The sequence below is a fragment of the Zosterops lateralis genome (genome assembly GCF_965231275.1).
Source record: "Zosterops lateralis genome assembly, chromosome: 1".
NCBI classification, from domain to species: domain Eukaryota; kingdom Metazoa; phylum Chordata; class Aves; order Passeriformes; family Zosteropidae; genus Zosterops; species Zosterops lateralis.
Genome location: NC_139762.1, coordinates 64,867,570 through 64,886,293, shown reverse-complemented (window position 1 = coordinate 64,886,293; position 18,724 = coordinate 64,867,570). Strand labels below are relative to the sequence as shown.

The 18,724-nt window shown below is 40.4% G+C and overlaps 1 protein-coding gene across 1 annotated transcript in view; it reads left to right on the top strand.

Moving 5' to 3' along the window:
• The window catches only part of HIVEP1 (HIVEP zinc finger 1), a 116,950-nt gene extending 98,468 nt beyond the window's left edge, over window positions 1-18,482 (top strand). Inside the window, exons 5-8 of the mRNA XM_083856712.1 lie at window positions 375-550; window positions 2,541-2,645; window positions 13,433-13,950; window positions 16,759-18,482. Of these exons, the coding sequence (XP_083712838.1) occupies window positions 375-550; window positions 2,541-2,645; window positions 13,433-13,950; window positions 16,759-17,907 (1,948 nt within the window). The 3' untranslated portion in view covers window positions 17,908-18,482. The remainder of the gene's footprint in view (window positions 1-374; window positions 551-2,540; window positions 2,646-13,432; window positions 13,951-16,758) is intronic.
• The last annotated feature ends 242 nt before the right edge of the window (window positions 18,483-18,724 follow it).

Sequence of the window (18,724 nt, the reverse complement as noted above, 5' to 3'; positions counted from 1 at the left end):
CCTTTTCTGCACAAGGCAGAGCCTCAAAGATGCTCTTTTAAAGCTCCCTCGTGGTGCTCAAACCTGCTTCCAAGAACTGACACCTTTAAAAGATATGTTCTTGTGTTGCTAAGAGAAAATTTGAAATCTTTAAATGCTTAGTATCAACAGTACCTTTATTAAAAAAGATTAACTGCTATTCCTAAACAAGTCTATGAATAGCTAGTGATAAATATAGTTATGAATATAACAAATACATGCAGGAGTGAGCAGAGAAAGAGCGTGATTAGTTTTGTCAGTCATTGATGTTCAGCTAATGTTCTGTAGATTAGTTTCTAGCTGGACTCATTTTCCCATTACACCTGATTGCTTTACTCTTATGGTACTGTTACTAGGTACAAGTCAAACGAAGACTATGTGTATGTGAGAGGGAGAGGGAGAGGGAAGTATATCTGTGAGGAATGTGGAATACGTTGCAAGAAGCCCAGCATGCTGAGGAAGCACATTCGCACACACACCGATGTCCGTCCTTACCACTGCAATTACTGCAACTTTTCCTTCAAAACTAAAGGTAAGGCTAACTTTACTGGGTATGTTTTTCCCTCTTTTTCTTTCTGCTTTAAAGTAGAATTCTTTTCTTCTCACAGTTGGCTTTTCATGAGCTAAAGAGGTTCCCTCTCTGTGGAGTTTTATTGTCTAATGCTTTGAATATTTGTAATTTCTTATTTCTTGCTTTTCCTTTGTCTTCTGTATATTTATTCATATGATCACATCTTCGTATGAATGATGTGTCTGGCATGCCACAGTGGGTGAGAAATGGAAGTGGAAGAGGGAAATCATAAGAGTATGATGAAAGTTAGATGAAGACAAGTGAGTTGGTTAGCTGCTCATCCTAGACAGAGATACAGAGATGGGACACAGAATTTTAAGTCCCTTAGAGTTTCTTTTGGAGGTAGGAGGTGGACTTATATATTATACTCATATTGGCACTCAATCAATTGCTCTAGGAAAGAAATTGGCCTCTAATACATTACTAAATTGAAATTCTTTTTTTATTATTATTATTATTATTTTACCCTTGAAGGACAAAGGTTCTCTTTCCACTTGACCTTCTAAGATCCAGAAATGGACATCTACTTTTTAGAGCCTGTTTATACCTTAGATACTTAAATGCACCCCAGTTTATGCAGGCAGTATATTAAACAGGACTCAAGTCAAACAGATAGGAGAAATTCACAGCCAAAGTAATTTCAGAAAAAGAATTCTAAGAAGTAAAATTTTTCTTGGCTTTGAACATCATTTAGCAACAATCCCTCCCCCCAGCTGTAACCTCAGGAACATTTATGTTTTAGTGGGTTTGAGACTACTCAGCGGTTGGGTGGAAAACTTACAAGAAATAACCCAGTGCTGCACCAAGTTGGATGAATAGGCTTCAGATGTGTCAAAACTCATCACTTGGGTGGGTCATCATATTGCCTTTACGATGAAATGCTGGAGTGCAAACCCAATAAATTCTCATTGTGGTTTATGCAGTGGAGGGGTGCTGGCCAAGTTCAAGTAATTAAGTTCTGCCTGTGTGAAGTTCTCCCTGGTTTCAGTTGTCAGGCAGATACTTGTATTCCCATGCTCTTCTGCATTGGCTGTGCCTGGCTCTTGTCATTACTGCTGACAGTCAGGTCACACGGATGGGTGTTTGTTGTTTGGTAAGCCACTCTTCATGACAGGACAGTGTAGCCAGCAGCTTCATGAAGTGTGCAAAAACTGGAAAATTTGCTATTTGTGAGTCAATATATTCACAACAGTTATTTCAACATTTGGGATCAGTTACCATCTTCATTTCCAATCAGAAATAAAGTATAACCATTCAAGAGTCAGCATTTCACTTTAATTTTTTCTATTTAAATACCTCAAAGAAATATTTTTTGTGAAGTTCAAGGTGGACAGTTACTTCTAGTAACATGCATTTCATAAATATCATAATTTACAGGTCTTAGCCATTTCTTGATGATATTTACCATATTTTCTTTTTAAAGGAGAGAGCAGCCTGTGGGGCCTCTCAGCTACACATTCACTTTTAAGATTCAGATCAAATATGGTTCATGGTAGGATTTTGAATAAAATTAACATGCTTGCTTAAGTTGGCATTGAAAATGTTTATACTAAAAATAGAATTCATCAAATACTGGAAGAGCTGCAAGATATGAACTTCAGTTTCATGGGATAGTTTTCTGTCACCATAACTTTGAAGACTGAATCACCCCTTTTTATACTTCTCCATAAACAAACCAGTATGAAATACACCTTAATTTAGAATTTCCATCCTCTTCTATTTTATCTTAACAAAAAGCTTCCTGAGAGCCAGTGAGCTGGTAGCATTCAGGATGGTGAATCTGCTGCAGCCCTTGACAGCTTGCATTGAGGGACAAGGTTCTAGCAAGTGTGAAATCAAATTATATGGTTGTTATAAATGTACCTGAAGAAGAGATGGACATGTTGAGCATTTATTTGTAGACATTTGTGTACTCACAGAGCAGGTAATTTTTTATTTTTTTTTTCTTAAGGAAATTTAACAAAGCATATGAAGTCAAAGGCACATAGCAAGAAATGCATGGATTTGGGAGTGTCAGTAGGATTAATAGATGACCAGGATGGAGAAGAAGAATTTGGTAAGAAATTAAGTCTTCTTTCTTTACTGAATTACTGTGTCTATTTTGTCATCTCAGCTACTTAACCTTTATTTTCCAAAGCTTTTTAATTCTTGTACAGGGAAAAAATACAGAGATAAAAATCTTAAGAGCTAGTCCAAGGGAGCCAGAAACACTGGAAAAACTTTCACTGGAAGAAATGACAAGCATATGCTAAGGATAAATTGCTGCTGAATTTTTCACGAAGTGTTATGCAGTTTAACTTTATCACTTTCACAGATAAATATGACAAGATTGAAAATACCAGCAAAACAGCTGTTTGCCTAGAAAAAATGCAGTCAAGTGTAGTGCTTCTTTGAAAATAGCTGTGCATGAAATGGTCCAAGTTTGGGGATGCATATTTCATAGAAATTAAATCACTAACGTGCCACACAAATCACAAATATGTTCCTGAGTGCTTTGCAAGGAGGTTAATCATCTTCCAGCCTAGAATTCTGTCCTCCTTCACAAATAATTAGGATAAATCTGCAGATAGAGGACATACAGAAATTAAAAATATTATTCATCTTGACCTGTTCTACTTCTTTATAAGTGATGAGAATGTTTTCAGAATGAATGTATTTGCCAAAAACTGGAATTCTGCACTTCCCACATCCCAAGGAGATTCTGCTGAAGAGGAGATCAAGGACAGTCAAAGAGGGCCAAACCAGGTTCATGAATGACTTGCTCAGCATGATAAAAAAGGTGTGCCTGCACCAGGGCCAGTGAGATGGAGAACAGGATTGTGCAATAGGACTGTTTAGGATCTTGGCACGTCTCAGTGCAGTGGTGGCATTTTTCCCTTCCTCACGTTCCTCTGTGGGGAGATGAGTCGTGTTGCCTTGCCTTGGTGTATTTTTCTCTCTCCAGTGGAATAGTTTATTAGATTGTTGATGAGGCTCAAAGAAAAGAAAGCAGTAGGGGTCTTTATTTAAGCTGTAACAGGAAAGAAGGATGAATGCACTTGCTCCCATATGACAACCACTGGCAGAATAAGCGAATCATCTTGAATCTAATTCTAAATAATGCTGGGAATATGACTCAGCTGCTGTGATTCAGTAGTGCACTAGGTAGAAAGAAACCTGCATTTTTCCCTTTTTTGGCCTTCCTCAATATAGTCCTTTTTCATCAGCAAAAACTATGTCTTCCCTTCACAATTTGAGGTACCAGATAAATAACACAGAAGATAAACAGCAGGACAAATTACTGTCTTTTTCTTACAGAGAAACAATTTTTATTAATATTTTCAATCTTCACATGACAGAAAAATGATCACTTTTTTTAAGCAGTGTTCTGTAGCATTTGACATTTTTGTGAGTTTCATAAACTACAGATGAACAGGTATTTCCATTTACTAGAGACTGAAAACATTTTATTGATTGGTAAATTGATATTCCAAATTGCATGCATTAAAAGTTGCATTTGTGGTTATAATGCAATGGGAAATGTTTCAAATGTTAACTGAATTTTCAGTAACATGGGGTCAAAGGAAGCCATGTCAAACATTTGTTGAAAGAATGCTTTCCTTTGACTTCAAGACTATTCGATCGAGAATAGTTCCCTTTTTACCTATCATGTACAGGCATGTTTGACCACAGTATAAATATATTATATATTCCCTGAAGTATGTTCTTTGCTCAGCACAGTAATTACTGAATAAGTAAAATACTCTATTTTGGAAAAAAATAGCACAGACATTCTACAGAATTTGCTACATAATCCTTGAAATTCTTCATGGAATTTAATTTTATGGCTACAATACTTATTTTTTTCCCCAAAAAATAGAGGATGTAGCACTTCTTTATTTAACTGGAACTCCAAACCAAAAAACAACTTGGTGATAAAACCCTGCCTTTTTCAAAGGATCTGGCTCAGGTACCCATAGCAAAACCAGCAGTGCAGCACAAAGTTCAGCACTAGACACTTATCCAAGAATCAGGGTAATTAAACCCCTGATAAAGGTGCATTTGCTGCAGCCAAACCAGTCTGGCCTCTCCAGTTGCTGCAGAGCACAGGGCATTTACAATTATCCACAGAAATTCAGTGAGCAACCCTACACTTCAAACATGATTTCATCTATGCTCGTCTGGCTAGCCATGAAGGTTGTTCTCATGATAATTCAGAATCTTTCTTGTCAGCCTGTTTTTTAAGGCAGAATCAGGAGGGGGAAAAAACGTGTGATGTATTTGTGTACGTGTTTTTTTAAGCGTGGTTCAGTTGCCCTCTCTGAAATCCTGAACATGCTAATTTTAGGCAGCATTTGAATCAGCTTCAACTACCTCTTTGGCTGCCCTTTCCCCAGGGCAGAGTAGCAGAGCGCACACTGGGGCCAGCACCCCTTGTGCCAGGTCTGGGCTCCAGGGACAGCCCTGGCAGCAGCATGTCACCCACAAAGGACAGTGTGATGGGCCATGGGTATTGAGCTGCACTTGCAGTGTCACATCTTTGGCCCTTCCACCCCTCCTCCCTCTGGCATGCATTGCTGGCATAGTTGTGCCACATATCCTTCAGATGTTTTAAAAAACAATATCTTCAAATGCCGAAATTTTTGGGGTTTGGTTGTTAAAAATGTTCTGTCTCTTAGACAGTGGTCTGTCTACTCCCATCGTTTTTCTCAGCTGGAAGGCAACGTGAGAAGCGGTAGAGGAAGGTGCAGAAAATCTGATAAGAAATAATTATGACCTCAGGAAAAAAAACTTCTTCCTGAAGACTGTGTGAAATTGGCCTGTTTCCTGACCTGTAGAATGTCTGTCTGTCTATCTGTCTGTCTCCACCTAATTCATTATGTGAACATTTGGAATACTGATTATTCTTATGGTAATAGAAATGTCTGCACCTTTGCTTAAAATAACTAAGCTGTATGTCTTCCACTAGAATTCCACTTAGAATTAGAGATTTTACCCAGAAATTTAAGAAACCCACCAACTTTTATTCAGGACGGAGTTTGGTGATTCCAGTCTTTTGTAGGTTTGTGGGATTCTTTTTAGTGGGTAGTCACAGTTATTTGAATATACAGGTTTTTAGATTCATATGAGAAGCCAGCTGTTACTGACAGCAATACAGATAAAATGGATGCAAACTGAACCAGTAGTGCGAACTCATGTACAATCATGAGGACAGGCAGACACACATGCAGAGAGAGTCTGTTTTTTCAGTAATCTGAGAAGCTGAAATTTTGTTGTGCTGTGGTGTCTCGGGGAAAAAAAGAAAGATGCTCTCTAGCTGTCTGAGACTGTATATGATCAGAGCTTTTAACATAGCATTCTTTGTATTTGGACTTGTCATCATTTGGGTATTAGTAAATACTTTCTGGCCTGGGTTTTTGTATTCAAAACTATTCCCTCATCCATTTATCTTTCATCTTCTGCTCTGTGGAATGTTCTTGTCACCAAAATACAGGGTTACAATGTGAGGAATGTTAATATCTGAATTAAATTGTCAGAGGAGGTGAACTGTTTAGTGTGACAGACTGCAACTGGCGATATCCTCTTTGGCCCTGCTCACACAACGTTTTGCTATCCAGTCTTAAAAACAACAATAATTTGTGTTCAAATTAAAACAGTTAAAAACTTTAAACTTGTAATAAGCTAATGTATGAATGGTATAGTATTTCTGAGTAAACTTGCACAAGAGAATTCCTTAGTAATGAATCAGTAGATGGGCAGAACATTTAAGGGGTTTCTGTGCAGAAAATCTATCCCAAAAAACATTACTTTACCAGTAAAAAACCTAATTGTAAGTTTCAGATATGTATTTATTGATATCTACACATACACATTAAAAAAATACTTTCATTTCTATACTATTACTACCACAGTTCTAAGTTAATTAGTTATATGTTACTTACAGTAGATTTTAAGTGAGTTTCAATGGCTCTTCATTAGCTTAATCATGACTCAGTCTGTGTTTTCACTAAATCTGCATTTACGAAGTGAAAATAAATGGAAATCCTTGCAACAATACCCTCCTTTTACAAAGAGAACAGAAGACTGATTCTGTGTCATTTGGAATAATTATTTTATTTTTTTTTTTATTAATATCAGTATCTATTCTTCAACTAGTTGTACATAAGGCATGCTGAAACCCTACACCCACAGCCTGACATTAGACTACCTAGTGCTAGGTTTGATTTACAATATATGAGTTACTTAAGAAAGTTCAGGTGTAAATAATCTCTTTAAGCAGAAGTTGCTCTTACTTTCTGGTGTAGTTTTACTTCATTACTTTCTGTGGACTTAGGAATGAAAGTTAAAAGCCCACAGGTTTTCTTCATCTCATTTCTGAGGAACCCTGGTGATCACCAGTCTGAATTTAACCCAGTAGATGTCACTGTGAGTCCTGTTAGAGGGTGATGAGCAGTGGACAGTAGCTGAAGCAAGACTGAAATCGGATAACTGAAGCCTATGAATAGGCTTAGAATGACAGGAGGACAGCAGGCTTGGGTACAGATGCTGGCATTGTTTAACAATATCTTGTTTACCCCTCTTTAAATTTGTGTGAATGGTTGCGGAATTATCTCTTGCAAGTCTAATACAATGGGTGAAAGGCAAGTCTAAGTTGTAATTGTTTAGAAGAATGGAGTGAATTGATGACGTACAGACCTCACTTTTGATTTATGATCATATAATGACATGCTGAAAAGTACTTCTGCCTTTCTTGCCATAGTCCGCATTTTTTCTTGAGTTTGGTGGAGAATACAGAATGGATATTCTAGAACATAGAATGGATGCTTAATTTTTAATTTTTTTTATGTAAATGCCAATCCATAACTGAAGATAGTTCAGAACTTGAGACAATAAACACTGCTTTGTATTACTCAGGTGCTAAAAGCTGATAAATGTAATAAATTTAGATTTAAATGCTAATAGATAGTGAGTAGATACTTAGTATCTATGTCTTTAATCTGCATAAGTAGAGCTAATGGCAGTCATATATTTATCTACATAACTGCACATTTCGTTAGGAATCTGTAAAACTGAGCAGTCCAGACTTGTATTTTCAAACCATTCTTGTCTTCCTGCCACTGAAAGAATGAAAATGAACATTTTGCTCTTTATGTGACAATCTATTTAAATATGGTTAAGCTATAACTAAATGTGACTAAGTTATTATGTTTTTAACTTCATCACTGGATTTGGTACAGAAATTGCTGAATCTGTAGCAGGTCCTCAGTAAGTCAGGTCATGTGGCAATGATACTGCAATTAAAAACTGTAAGTTGAGGTTCTGAAGAACCTTTATTTCAGTACTTTGCTGTATGATGATAATTAGATGGCTGTTGGTAACACCATATACAGTAAGGATTTCTATAGGAAAAACTTCTAATAAAATGAGAAACTTTGAAGTACATAAGGAGACATATTTCAATTACCTAATTCATAGCATTCCAGCTGGAAATAGCAGTATGTGGACTTACCAGCCCCAGGCACTTCACAAATGGACATATTAGCATGCTGATAATTCCAGCTAGTGCTACTGTGCTAAAGAACTTGGAGTTTTTTCTTTTCTGCTCTTGGGTAAAATGTCACTATAACAGAGCCTTGTCCAACAAGCTCAACCAACACCACAAACACAGCACAGAGCTGACCAACTTAGGACTAATAGCAAAATAAATGAAGGTGAAAAAATGAAATTTTTTTGCCTATGATTTGTATACACTTCAATGCATAGAATAAAAAAGTCAGTTTTCTTAAAAATAATTGTAGCTGGCATGTGAACAAAATCCCCAATCAAAAGTTTTGTCCACATTTCTATTAAGCCTTTATTTCCAGCTGTTCCTAATTTCTGTAGAGTTCAGGTCTGTAAAATTCACTTATTCCTGTGAAGTCCAGGAAGAAGAAAGAGTCTTTCTAAGGATTTAAAAGAAAAGATTGGAGCAGTTGACAGAGGATGAAAGGCATCACCTACTCTTCCAAAAAGACTCTTTGTAAAAAATTGAGGCTGTCTTGAACAGTTTGTCTGTTAAAATGGTGAGAGTTGAGTTACAAATTTGAAAGAGAAGTAGCTTTCATAAGCCTTCACTTAATAGTGTGAAACATTTTTCCTGTTTTCTTTTTTAAAAAAGAAACTGTGAACTTTCATGCCAAAAGCCAGTTCTCCGTATGTTAGGAGCCTTTAAATTTATGATACATCCTTCATTCGAAAATACTGTACACCATTTTACAACCTCATACAAAGTTAAACACAGAAGGAATTTTGTTCCCTCTGGAAATTGAGTCAGTTCTAGTTATATATATGGGGTTTTATATATATATATATTTATATATATATATGTATCAGCTACATAAGCATATGGTTATAATTGTGCATAGTTCAAGATAGGAAGCGAAGAATTAATTTTTCCCCAATTAAAACTGCCAGGGAACTTTAGTAGGCAGTGTACAATTACCAGAATGGATTGGTGCCGATACTACTTAGTTAAAAAGACACTGCTTGGAAGAGAATCTTCCACCACAAGGAGTGGTGACAGCCTCAACCTGATTACTCCTTCAAAGGAGACCCATAACCCTGCCTGGGTCTTCTACTGCTTAAAACTCCAGCATCAGATCCTCTTGTAACTCCACAGCGATGCTGAGTGGGATCACTGATTGGAAAAGACTGGGCACTTCTTGTTTCAGCAAACATGTATGCATGCAGGTATAAAAGCCAGAGCAAAGCATTCTTTTGTGCATTGCCAGAACAAGCAAGTCAGGAATCTTATTTTTTCTCATCTGATACTGCAAAGTGGTGTGGGAGTAAGGGAATCACATTCCTTGCTGTCACCTCGCCTACACTGCAGGCTCTGGCTCCAGGTAACACACTCAAATAGAACCTGGCAAATGCACAAAGGGTGGAGGTACACATGGAAACAATAGAGGGAAATGATATCCCATGGAGTCTTGCATGTAAGGAATTTGTGTTCCACATAGTTTCCCTTTCTCTTTCTATGGCTTTGTTGTAGAAAGCTGGGCTGTATGCAGAAAATACCTACGTAAGCAGCATTTGCTGGTAAATCCAGTAGCATTTTTAAATGTTGATTTGAAAGAAGATAGTTTCTTCTAAATCATTGTTTGCACATATGTTTTCCTTGCTTTACAAATGCAACAAGTCAGTCTAATCACTTCAGGTATTTCCTTCTGCCAGTAGAAACAGTCATTCATGATTGACATCAGCTTCCATAGAAAATGTGATTCATGTGGAGAGAGGGAGAAAAAAAAGACAAGAATCAGTAGAATTTCATAGAGAATAGTTATGTGACATTGGTAAAGAGACTGAATTTAAGTGGAGTCCAGAGTAAATTCCAATATTTTGCAATTCCCTCTGCATTATTTAAGGAGTTGCAGGAAACCTGTAGGGTCACACTTTAGATGTGACACATAGAGAAGTCTTCAGTATCTGTTACAGAGGCATTGAGGGAATCACAGTATTCTGAGTTCAAGTGGCCGACAAGAAACACTGGAGTCCAACTCTTGGCCCTGCACAGCACCATCCCCAAGAGTCACACCATGTGTTTGAGAGCACTGTCCAAATGCTTCTTGAAATCTGTCAGGCTTGGTACTGTGACCACTTTCCTGGGGAGCCTGTTCCAGTGCCCAACCACGCTCTGGGTGAAAAACCTTTTTCTAATATCCAACCTAACCCTCCCCTGACACAACCTCAGGTCATTCTCTTGGGTCCTGTCACAAGTCACCACAGGAAAGAGATCAATGTCTGCCCCTCCTCTTCCCCTCACAAGGAAGTTGTAGCCTGCAATGAGGTCTCTCAGTCTCTCCTTGTAAGGCTTCCCCTCAAGGCCCTTCACCATCTTTTTTACTCTCCTTTGGACCCTTTCAAACAGCTTGACATCTTTTTCATATTGTGGCACCCAAAACTGCCCCCAGCACTGGAGGTGAGGCTGCCCCAGACCAGAGCAGGACAATCCCCTCCCTTGCCCTCCTGGTCATGCTGTGCCTGATGCCTCCTAGGACAGAGTCAGCCCTCCTGGCTGCCAGGGCACTGCTGGCTCATGTTCAACTTGCCACTGACCAGGACCCCCAGGGCCCTTTCCATGGGGCTCCTTTCCAACCTCTCATTCCCCAGTCTGTCTGTACATCCAGGGCTGTCCTGTCTCAGGTGCAGAATCCAGCACTTTCCTTTATTGGTATTTCCTGCTGGTTATTGCCCAGCCCTCTGATTTGTCATGGTCCCTCTGCAGGGCCTCTCTGCCTTCGAGGGAGTCAACAACTCCTCTCAGTTTTGTATCATCTGTATCATTTACTCAGTGTCCCTTCCAGTCCTGCATCCAAGTAATTTATGAAGGTGTTGAAGAGCACAGGGCCAAGGATAGGGCCCGATAGAACCCCACTGGTGACAGATCCCCAGTCTGATGTCACCCCATTCACTGTAACCCTTTGTGCCTGACCTGTGAGCCATTTCTTCACCCATCACATGATGTGTTGTTTTTCCAGGAGGATCCTGTAGAGACACAGTATCAAAAAAATACTGAATTTTTACTGAATAATTTTTTTTTTTTTTTTTTTACTGAATAAAAATTTCAGTTTACTGAAATCCAGAAAGGTTACATCTCCTGGCTTCCCTTGGTCAACTGTATGAGTTAACTTATCATACAAGGAAATCAGGTTTGATAAGCAGGATTCTCTTCTCATGAAACCATGCTGGCTGTGACCAATGGCTGCATTGTCATCCAGATGTTTTTCAGTACCTCCTGGGATAATTCTCTCCATAACCTTACCAGGTACAGAAATTAGACTGACTGAGCTGTAGTTTCTGGGGTCCTCTTTCTTGCCCTTCTTGAAAACTGGGACATTCACCAGCTTCCAGTCAGCTAGGACCTCTCCAGATTCCCAAGACTGCTGAAAAATCATTGAGACAGGTCTTTAGATGACATCAGCAGCTCTTTAAGTATTGTCAGATGAATTCCATGAGGCCCCATAGACTTTAGGCATCCAGCTGGAGCAGCAGTTCCCACACAGCTTCAGAGTCAACTGAGAGCTTATCATTCTCACAGACATGGTCCTCCAGCTCAGGGTGCGGGGAACCTCCTAGCTTGTCATTGGTATTGAATGCAGAGGTCGTTGTTTCCATTCAGAAACATATGTAGATGTTCTAACATTTTAGATATGTTTGCTTTGCAAGTTACTGATAAAACACTGTTTATATGAAGAATAGGGATGACAGAATTATAGAGGAAAAAAAATCCAAAATCATTTTGTCAGTCCGCATGTTATTGTTAATAATATCTTTAACAATCGTACTTGCCATAATTTTGGAATGGAAGTTAACGAATTTATTTTTCCACTAAAACATATTTTCTATTTTGAACAGCCTTGTCGGTGGATGAGAATTATAAATTAAGACCATTTAAAATTCTGATAAATATTTTTGTTAGGATCATTCCAGTCACCTGGAGGATTTGGGGTATTTTTAATAACATGTCTGACACGTTCATGTCTGGTGTAGTAAGTGTAGGAAATCTAGTTTCCGTATTGAATGTACAAATTATTGTGTAGCAAAGAAGGGGGAAAGTCATTACAAAGGGATTTTTCAAAGAAGCTATTAGTTCCTAATTGCACTGCTCACTTGAAACCATAAAGGCTTATAATGGTGGGTAACTTACTGAAAGGTAGCTCAATTAAACTCATTTATTTTATCTGGAGTTCAAAATGTTTGTTTTGGTTTGGGTAACTTAGCAGCCTGAATATAGGCAGTATATTCAAATTCTTTTAAGGGTCTGATTTTTTTCAGAATTGTTCATTTTGATGGTGAGTTGCTGTGTAGATTTCCCTAGACCAGCATCTCTCAGATTTTGTCTAACCAGACATCTTTGGTTTTACAGTGCCAAATGAATTTCATGCTGATATGTTTTTTTGGACAGACCAAGAGACAGACTTTTAATCAAATACAAAATATTAATGTATTCAAAGCATTTTGTCTTTTATAAAATATGATCCCAGACAGTCTGGCTTGGAATCAGACAGAGCAGATGGGATTCGCTGTCGCTTTACTAAAGACAACTCTTTCTTTCCAAGTTAGATACAAAAGAAGGTGAAAAGCTGCAGTAGAACTGTATTTTGTAGAGAAATTTACCCCTAGACAGAGGCTTTAAGACTTGAAGTCAGGAGGGCTTCTTTATGCAAGGAAAAATTCATGGGTAAGTTTTGCTATGACTAATGCTTTGTTGGCTCCTAGGACATCCTGGGTAATTTTTTAATAAACCTTTCAAAACATTAGTGAAGTGAAGAAATCTAGTAAAGTCTAATTTTGGTCTCTTTTGCCTGTTAACGAGACAAATTCTTGACTAACAGCCTCCAGTCTTCCTGTTTGCATCCTTCAAAAACCTTTGCAGCCGTGATTCATATTAGGTACAAGGACACCCACTTATGAGTCAGAACCAGCTAGAGAATATCCCACCACTAGGGCTGACAGACCAGCCCCACAAGTCAGCACTGGGAACCTAATGAACCAGGAATCTGCTCACTGCTACCCCAGCAGAAGAGTGAAGGGTGACTTTGAGCAAATGGTTACAAATGGCATGAAGGAAAATGGCCAAATCCAGAAGGTTAAAAACAACATAGGAGCAGGAGACAAAAGATTATGTACCTGTATATTTAAAATATGTAAGCGAGAAAATAAAAACAATTTAAGTCTTTCCTGTTGCTTTGATGCAGTGGGGTGTGAGTGGAAAATACATATGTCATGTGGGTTTTTCGGTGGTTTTAGTTGTTCTCTCCTGCTTCCTTCCCAGTCAGTCCAAGGCCTTCATTGTCTTAACTTCTACTTCCACTTTTGCAGGTGAGAAGCAAAGATTTGGCTATGACCGGTCAGGATATGACGTGGAGGAGTCTGATGGTGGCGATGAAGATGAAAATGACAATGAGGATGACGATGAAGACAGCCAGGCTGAGTCAGTGCTCTCCACAACACCCTCGGTGACGGCCAGCCCCCAGCACCACCCCTCTCGCCATGGCCTGCAGGACGCCGCCAGCACCGACGACGACATCAGGCTTCCAGACTGCTTCACTGGGGCTCACACGGACTCGATGGATGGTCTCCCCAAAGCGCTGCTGACCAAGATGACTGTCCTTAGCACAGTGCAGTCGGTCAGCAGGAGCTCCAGGTCGCCAGCAGAGTCCACCCATCAGGAAGCACATGAGGACAAAGCCCAGGAGAGAGGAGTGGGTCCATGCGGTGCTGATGCGGCACTGACGGACATCGCTCCTGCATCTCCAGGTCGCCAGATGTCTGTGGATTACCCTGATCCAGATACAGCCTTGGGCAACTCCTTAATATCAACTGCAGCTCTTACAAAGGTAGGAGTGTCTAAAACCAGAGAGAGAGTGGGATTTTAAGTCCTCCTTCTAAAAAGATCTTTTTGGAGATTTTGCTTTTCCCTTCATTCTTAGAATTCTTGGTGATGAGTCTTTCAGGAGAGTTAAAATTAATCCAAGCACAAATCTGTAGGACTCTAGACACAAGGATGTTGTAGGAGCATTGCTTTTCGAATTCTTTAATTTGATTGTATTCTTCCTGAAAGGTTTAATTGTAATATGGTCATTTCAGCTGATGTTTGGAGCTGGTATTACATTGGATTGTATTACAAATCAGAAGAAAATACATGGAATGAACATATGGTGGTGGTTATGAGGTTTTCAGGAGAAGGCGGTAGAATTCAGCCATCATTTCACTCTGAAATATGATGATACAATCATTGGTAATTCCAAAGGGAAATTAATCTAGTCCCAAGTTTTTTGCCTTATCACTAAAAAAAAATGGTGCAATTGTTTATCTATCCTCCAAATATGCTTAATAGTAGAATTAGAAAGAGCACCAGATGTTCAAGGAAACTAGGAATTACCCTTGCACAATAATAAAAGGAGAAATGAACACAGGACCAAGACCTGAGTTCCCAGTGCTCTCAGCTTTTCTCCAAGCTGAAAGAAGATTTTAATCAGAAAAGGATGGATTTTGCCCATGCACATTAAACATGCAGCTTTTCAAAGCAGTTTGCAGGAAGATGAGGTCAGTCTGCGTGCAGGTCTGTGGGAGTGTTCAGTAATTTTGGCAACTTTTTTTTTTTAAACTGTGCCCATGAAATCACAGAGGGAATTGGCAGGTGCTGAGTCTTTTTCAGCAATGGATTTAATGTACTGTGATGGGGGCATACAAGTCACTTACCAGACTGATCCTAAAGATACCTTTTGGAAGTTTTGAATTCTTGCTACAGACCTTGAAAGCATTCGAGTTCTTCAGAGTAATGCTCAGAAAAATGAGATGCAAAATAGTTTAATTAAAGGGGTAATCAAAGTACTGCTTCTCCATGATGAATGCAGTATTTAGAAATATTATACAGGATCATATAATCATTTAGGTTGGAACAAAATCTTGAGATCACACAGTCCAAGCCTAAACCTAACTGTGCAGTTATTGAAAAAGAAAGTAGCAGAAAAATTTCATCTGTTTTAAGTACTTAGTGGCCTGTTTTTTTCTTTGAAAATTTACACTACTGGATTTATTTTTTTACACAGTTTAACATAGCAAACTGTTGACATGGAGAAACAGTAAAAATGATTGCTGCATTGTATTGTTTGACACAGATTCATCCCTGCTTGTAGAAACTGTGAGTACATGTGGCAAATGTAAATTGGAGCGAGTTTGTAGTGTGGCAGAATAAAATGAAGTGGTCTCTGATCACTGTGTATGCCTGCCTACAGGTCCTGGTATTTGGAGTTTAGGTTTCATTGTTGCCAATGGATACCAGAAGGACATTTAACTGAGTTTACTCCCTCATTAAATAGAACCACTGAAGCCTCAAGTAAATATTCATGCAATTAAAAATGTTGAATGGTGTTCATTTATATAGCTCTAATTGTCTACATTAATATATTAAAAAAAAAAAAAAGAAGGCATGTAAATAATATGAGGAAGTAATTCCTCTCCAGACTTTCTTTTCCTTTCTCAGACCAAAAGAAGCATCAGGCTTGTGTCTCTAGTGGTTCATCTACAGTCTGTTCCTATTGTGAATGGCTGTGGATCCCCATTCTTGCAACTGAGAAAAGGAGTCAACGCAGCTCAGGAAGGCTGTTGTACATTCCTTCAAAAGCATCCATACCAGTTTATCAGGATCTCTTGTGAGGTGTCAGTTCTGAGAAGGATGTTGGATTCTTTCTCAAAACCATCTTCTCATTTAAACAGGTTAGCACTACAGAGCCAGTTAATCATATTATCCTTTTGCCAATACATTTTCTACCAGCGGATTCCAAAAGCATTTCTGTCTTGTTTTGAGTTTTTTGCCTGCTCTAGAGAATTTCTGAGAGTTAATACTGTAAAAATTAAGTAAGTTGCACCAGTGTGTGATGAATGTGCCTAAAACGAAAAGATAACCGTGAGATTGCAATTGCACTTTCAGACTACTCGTTTCAGGAGGTTCTAGGAAAGGAGTTGTAAGCCTTGGTCAGTAGCAGGTTGTAGGAAAAGAAAAGGGAGGATAGAAATAGCATTATATATCGAGGTGTGTGCACCAAATAAATCACAGTGAGCTGAGGCAGCAGTGGGATGTGGGTCCCACATCTCACTCCAGTAGCCGCCCATCACCTCCACCTCAGCAGGAGCTGTAGTTGTCAGCCATCTCCTGTCATTGCATACCCCGTCTGCCACATTAGAAGCACCCGTGACAAATGTGCAGTGATGCTGCCTCTGCCTGCCAGAGGCTGTAATGCCTTCATGAGAGGAACCCAGTGCATCAAAAACGCCATCTTATGCTTATTTAACCTTCTTGCCTGGGGTGATTTCCACATGAAACAGTTCTGCAAAGCTTTTTCGCCACTTAAAACACACGTGCAAAAGATATTCAGCAATGTTTTTGAGTACTAGTGTTTGAGAGAAATTAAGCAAGAGTAATTAGGAGAGGAAAATGCAATTAGTGAGTGAGGGAGGAGGTGGAAAAAGAAAGGAAGGAAATCAGTTCATTGTTTAAGCTGAGCACTATATACTATGAACAATTTTGTTGTTGTTCTTTCTTAAAAGGGGGCATGGGAAGCACTCCCATCTCCCTTGTGTTTTCATGTCACTGAAGGACAGTGGTGATGCCACATTAACACGCCTGTGTTGTTCTCTCCCAGAGCACGCCCTCCATCAGCTCCCCGTCCTCTCCGGCAGACCGCAGCATGCCGACAACGGCGCCGTCACCCTACACGGAAATCCCGGAGGAGAAGCCGGCTGCCGAGTCGAGAGCTCCCCAGACTCACCTCTTCAGCCACCTGCCCCTGCACTCGCAGCGGCAAGCCAAGGCTCCCTACGGCATGGTGCCAGTCGGGGGCATCCAGGTGGTCCCTGCCGGCCTGGCCGCCTACTCCACCTTTGTTCCCATCCAGGCAGGGCCAGTGCAGCTCACTATCCCAGCTGTGAGCGTGATTCACAGAACTACCAGCGCCCTTGGCGAGGCAGGCGGCACGGCCACCGGCACCGCCACGAATCCCGTGGGAGTCGCCGAGGTGAACAGCATGGTGCCGTGCATTCCCATCGGCCAGGTGAGTGTGCCAGGCATTCAGGGGCTTGGCACGCCCAACCTGCAGCCTCTGCCGCCACTGGGCATGGAGACAGTGAACATCCTGGGCCTGGCAAACACCAACATTGCCCCGCAGATGCGCCCTCCGGGAATTACCCTCAACGCCGTGGGCCTCCAGGTGCTGACAGCCGGCGCAGCCCCGCAGAGCACCCCCAGCCCGCAGGGACACCTTCCTGGTCTGCAGATCCTGAACATCGCCCTGCCGACCCTCATCCCCTCCGTCAGCCCCGCCAGTGCCGAGGGGCACGGAGCCTCCGAGGCACCCACCGCAGGCTCCAAAGCCAGCGAGGTCCAGCTGGAACCAGCTCCTGTTGGCTTCCCCGCGGCCGAGGCCGGCCAGGCCTCCCGGGATGCTTCTCCTCAGGCAGTGGCTGGTGGCCAGCGGTACGGCGGGAAGAGCCATCCCGAGCCCACCCTGCTGACCAACCCCAGCGGTCCCAGGAAAGCTGATCCTGAAAAGACTGACCTCGTGAACCCCAGCAAGCCAAAGCGTGACCTCCCTGCCCTCCAGGTGAAGAGGGCTGCCCCGGCAGAGCCCCGCTCCAAGGTGAATCCCAACACGTTAAGCAAGTCCCCAGTCCACCGAACTGTCACCCCGGACAGACAGGTACCCAGGCCGGCCGCCCCACCTCAGCGGCAAAACACGGTGCAGTTTAGTGATGGCAGCAGTGACGATGAGGATAGACTTGTAATAGCAACCTAGTTTTTGTTTTTCATTGTGTTTTTATTTTTAGGGTTTTTTGGGTTTTTTTTATAACACTTGCAGGTTTCTTTGCAAACCTTCCTTTCCTTAAAGCACATTTTTCTGACACAAACCCATTACTAATCTTCGTGCAATCATGAACTCTTGACCAATAATTGTTGTTTCTTGTCAGCTCCAGCCATTTTTGTACATGTTGTATAGACGATTGTGCCTTTTTGGAGTTTTATGTTTAGAAACCTGTACAGCTTGTTGAATATATATATATAAAATATATATATATAAAATATGTATATTAAAACCAGGTAGTTGCTTGTGTTTAGTAAGTAAACATCCTATGTCAGATAAATAAAAAATTAAATTATATGTTGCACTGTTAAATGTAAATTTTTATGGCTGTGGGACAAAGTTTCTGTGTACAGATCTAGTATGTAAAACTCCATATTTATTGTATCCATATTAGTCTTGGAAAAGGGTCTGTCCATCTTTCTTGTGTAAGACGGTAGCTTTACACTTCAAAGAGAAATACAGTATCTGTGTTACAAAATATTACAGTAAAATTTTGTTTACTGACTTTACCATTGCTTATGTTGTGCCTTCTTGATGCAGCCCGGTAGCTAGAGAGGTGCGTAACTTGTTCCTTTCAGTGCCCTTCCAGCTGGTTCAGCTTGAAAGGATCTGGTGGTGGTGGTAAAAGCCTGTCATGGGAGAGAAAGTAACTCTCCAGGCTTTACTTGGAGTAAAATCTTCCATTTCAAAACATCCAGCAATTGCAGAGTGGGGAGGGAGTCCCTCAGCTTTCCATAGAGCAAGCATCCAT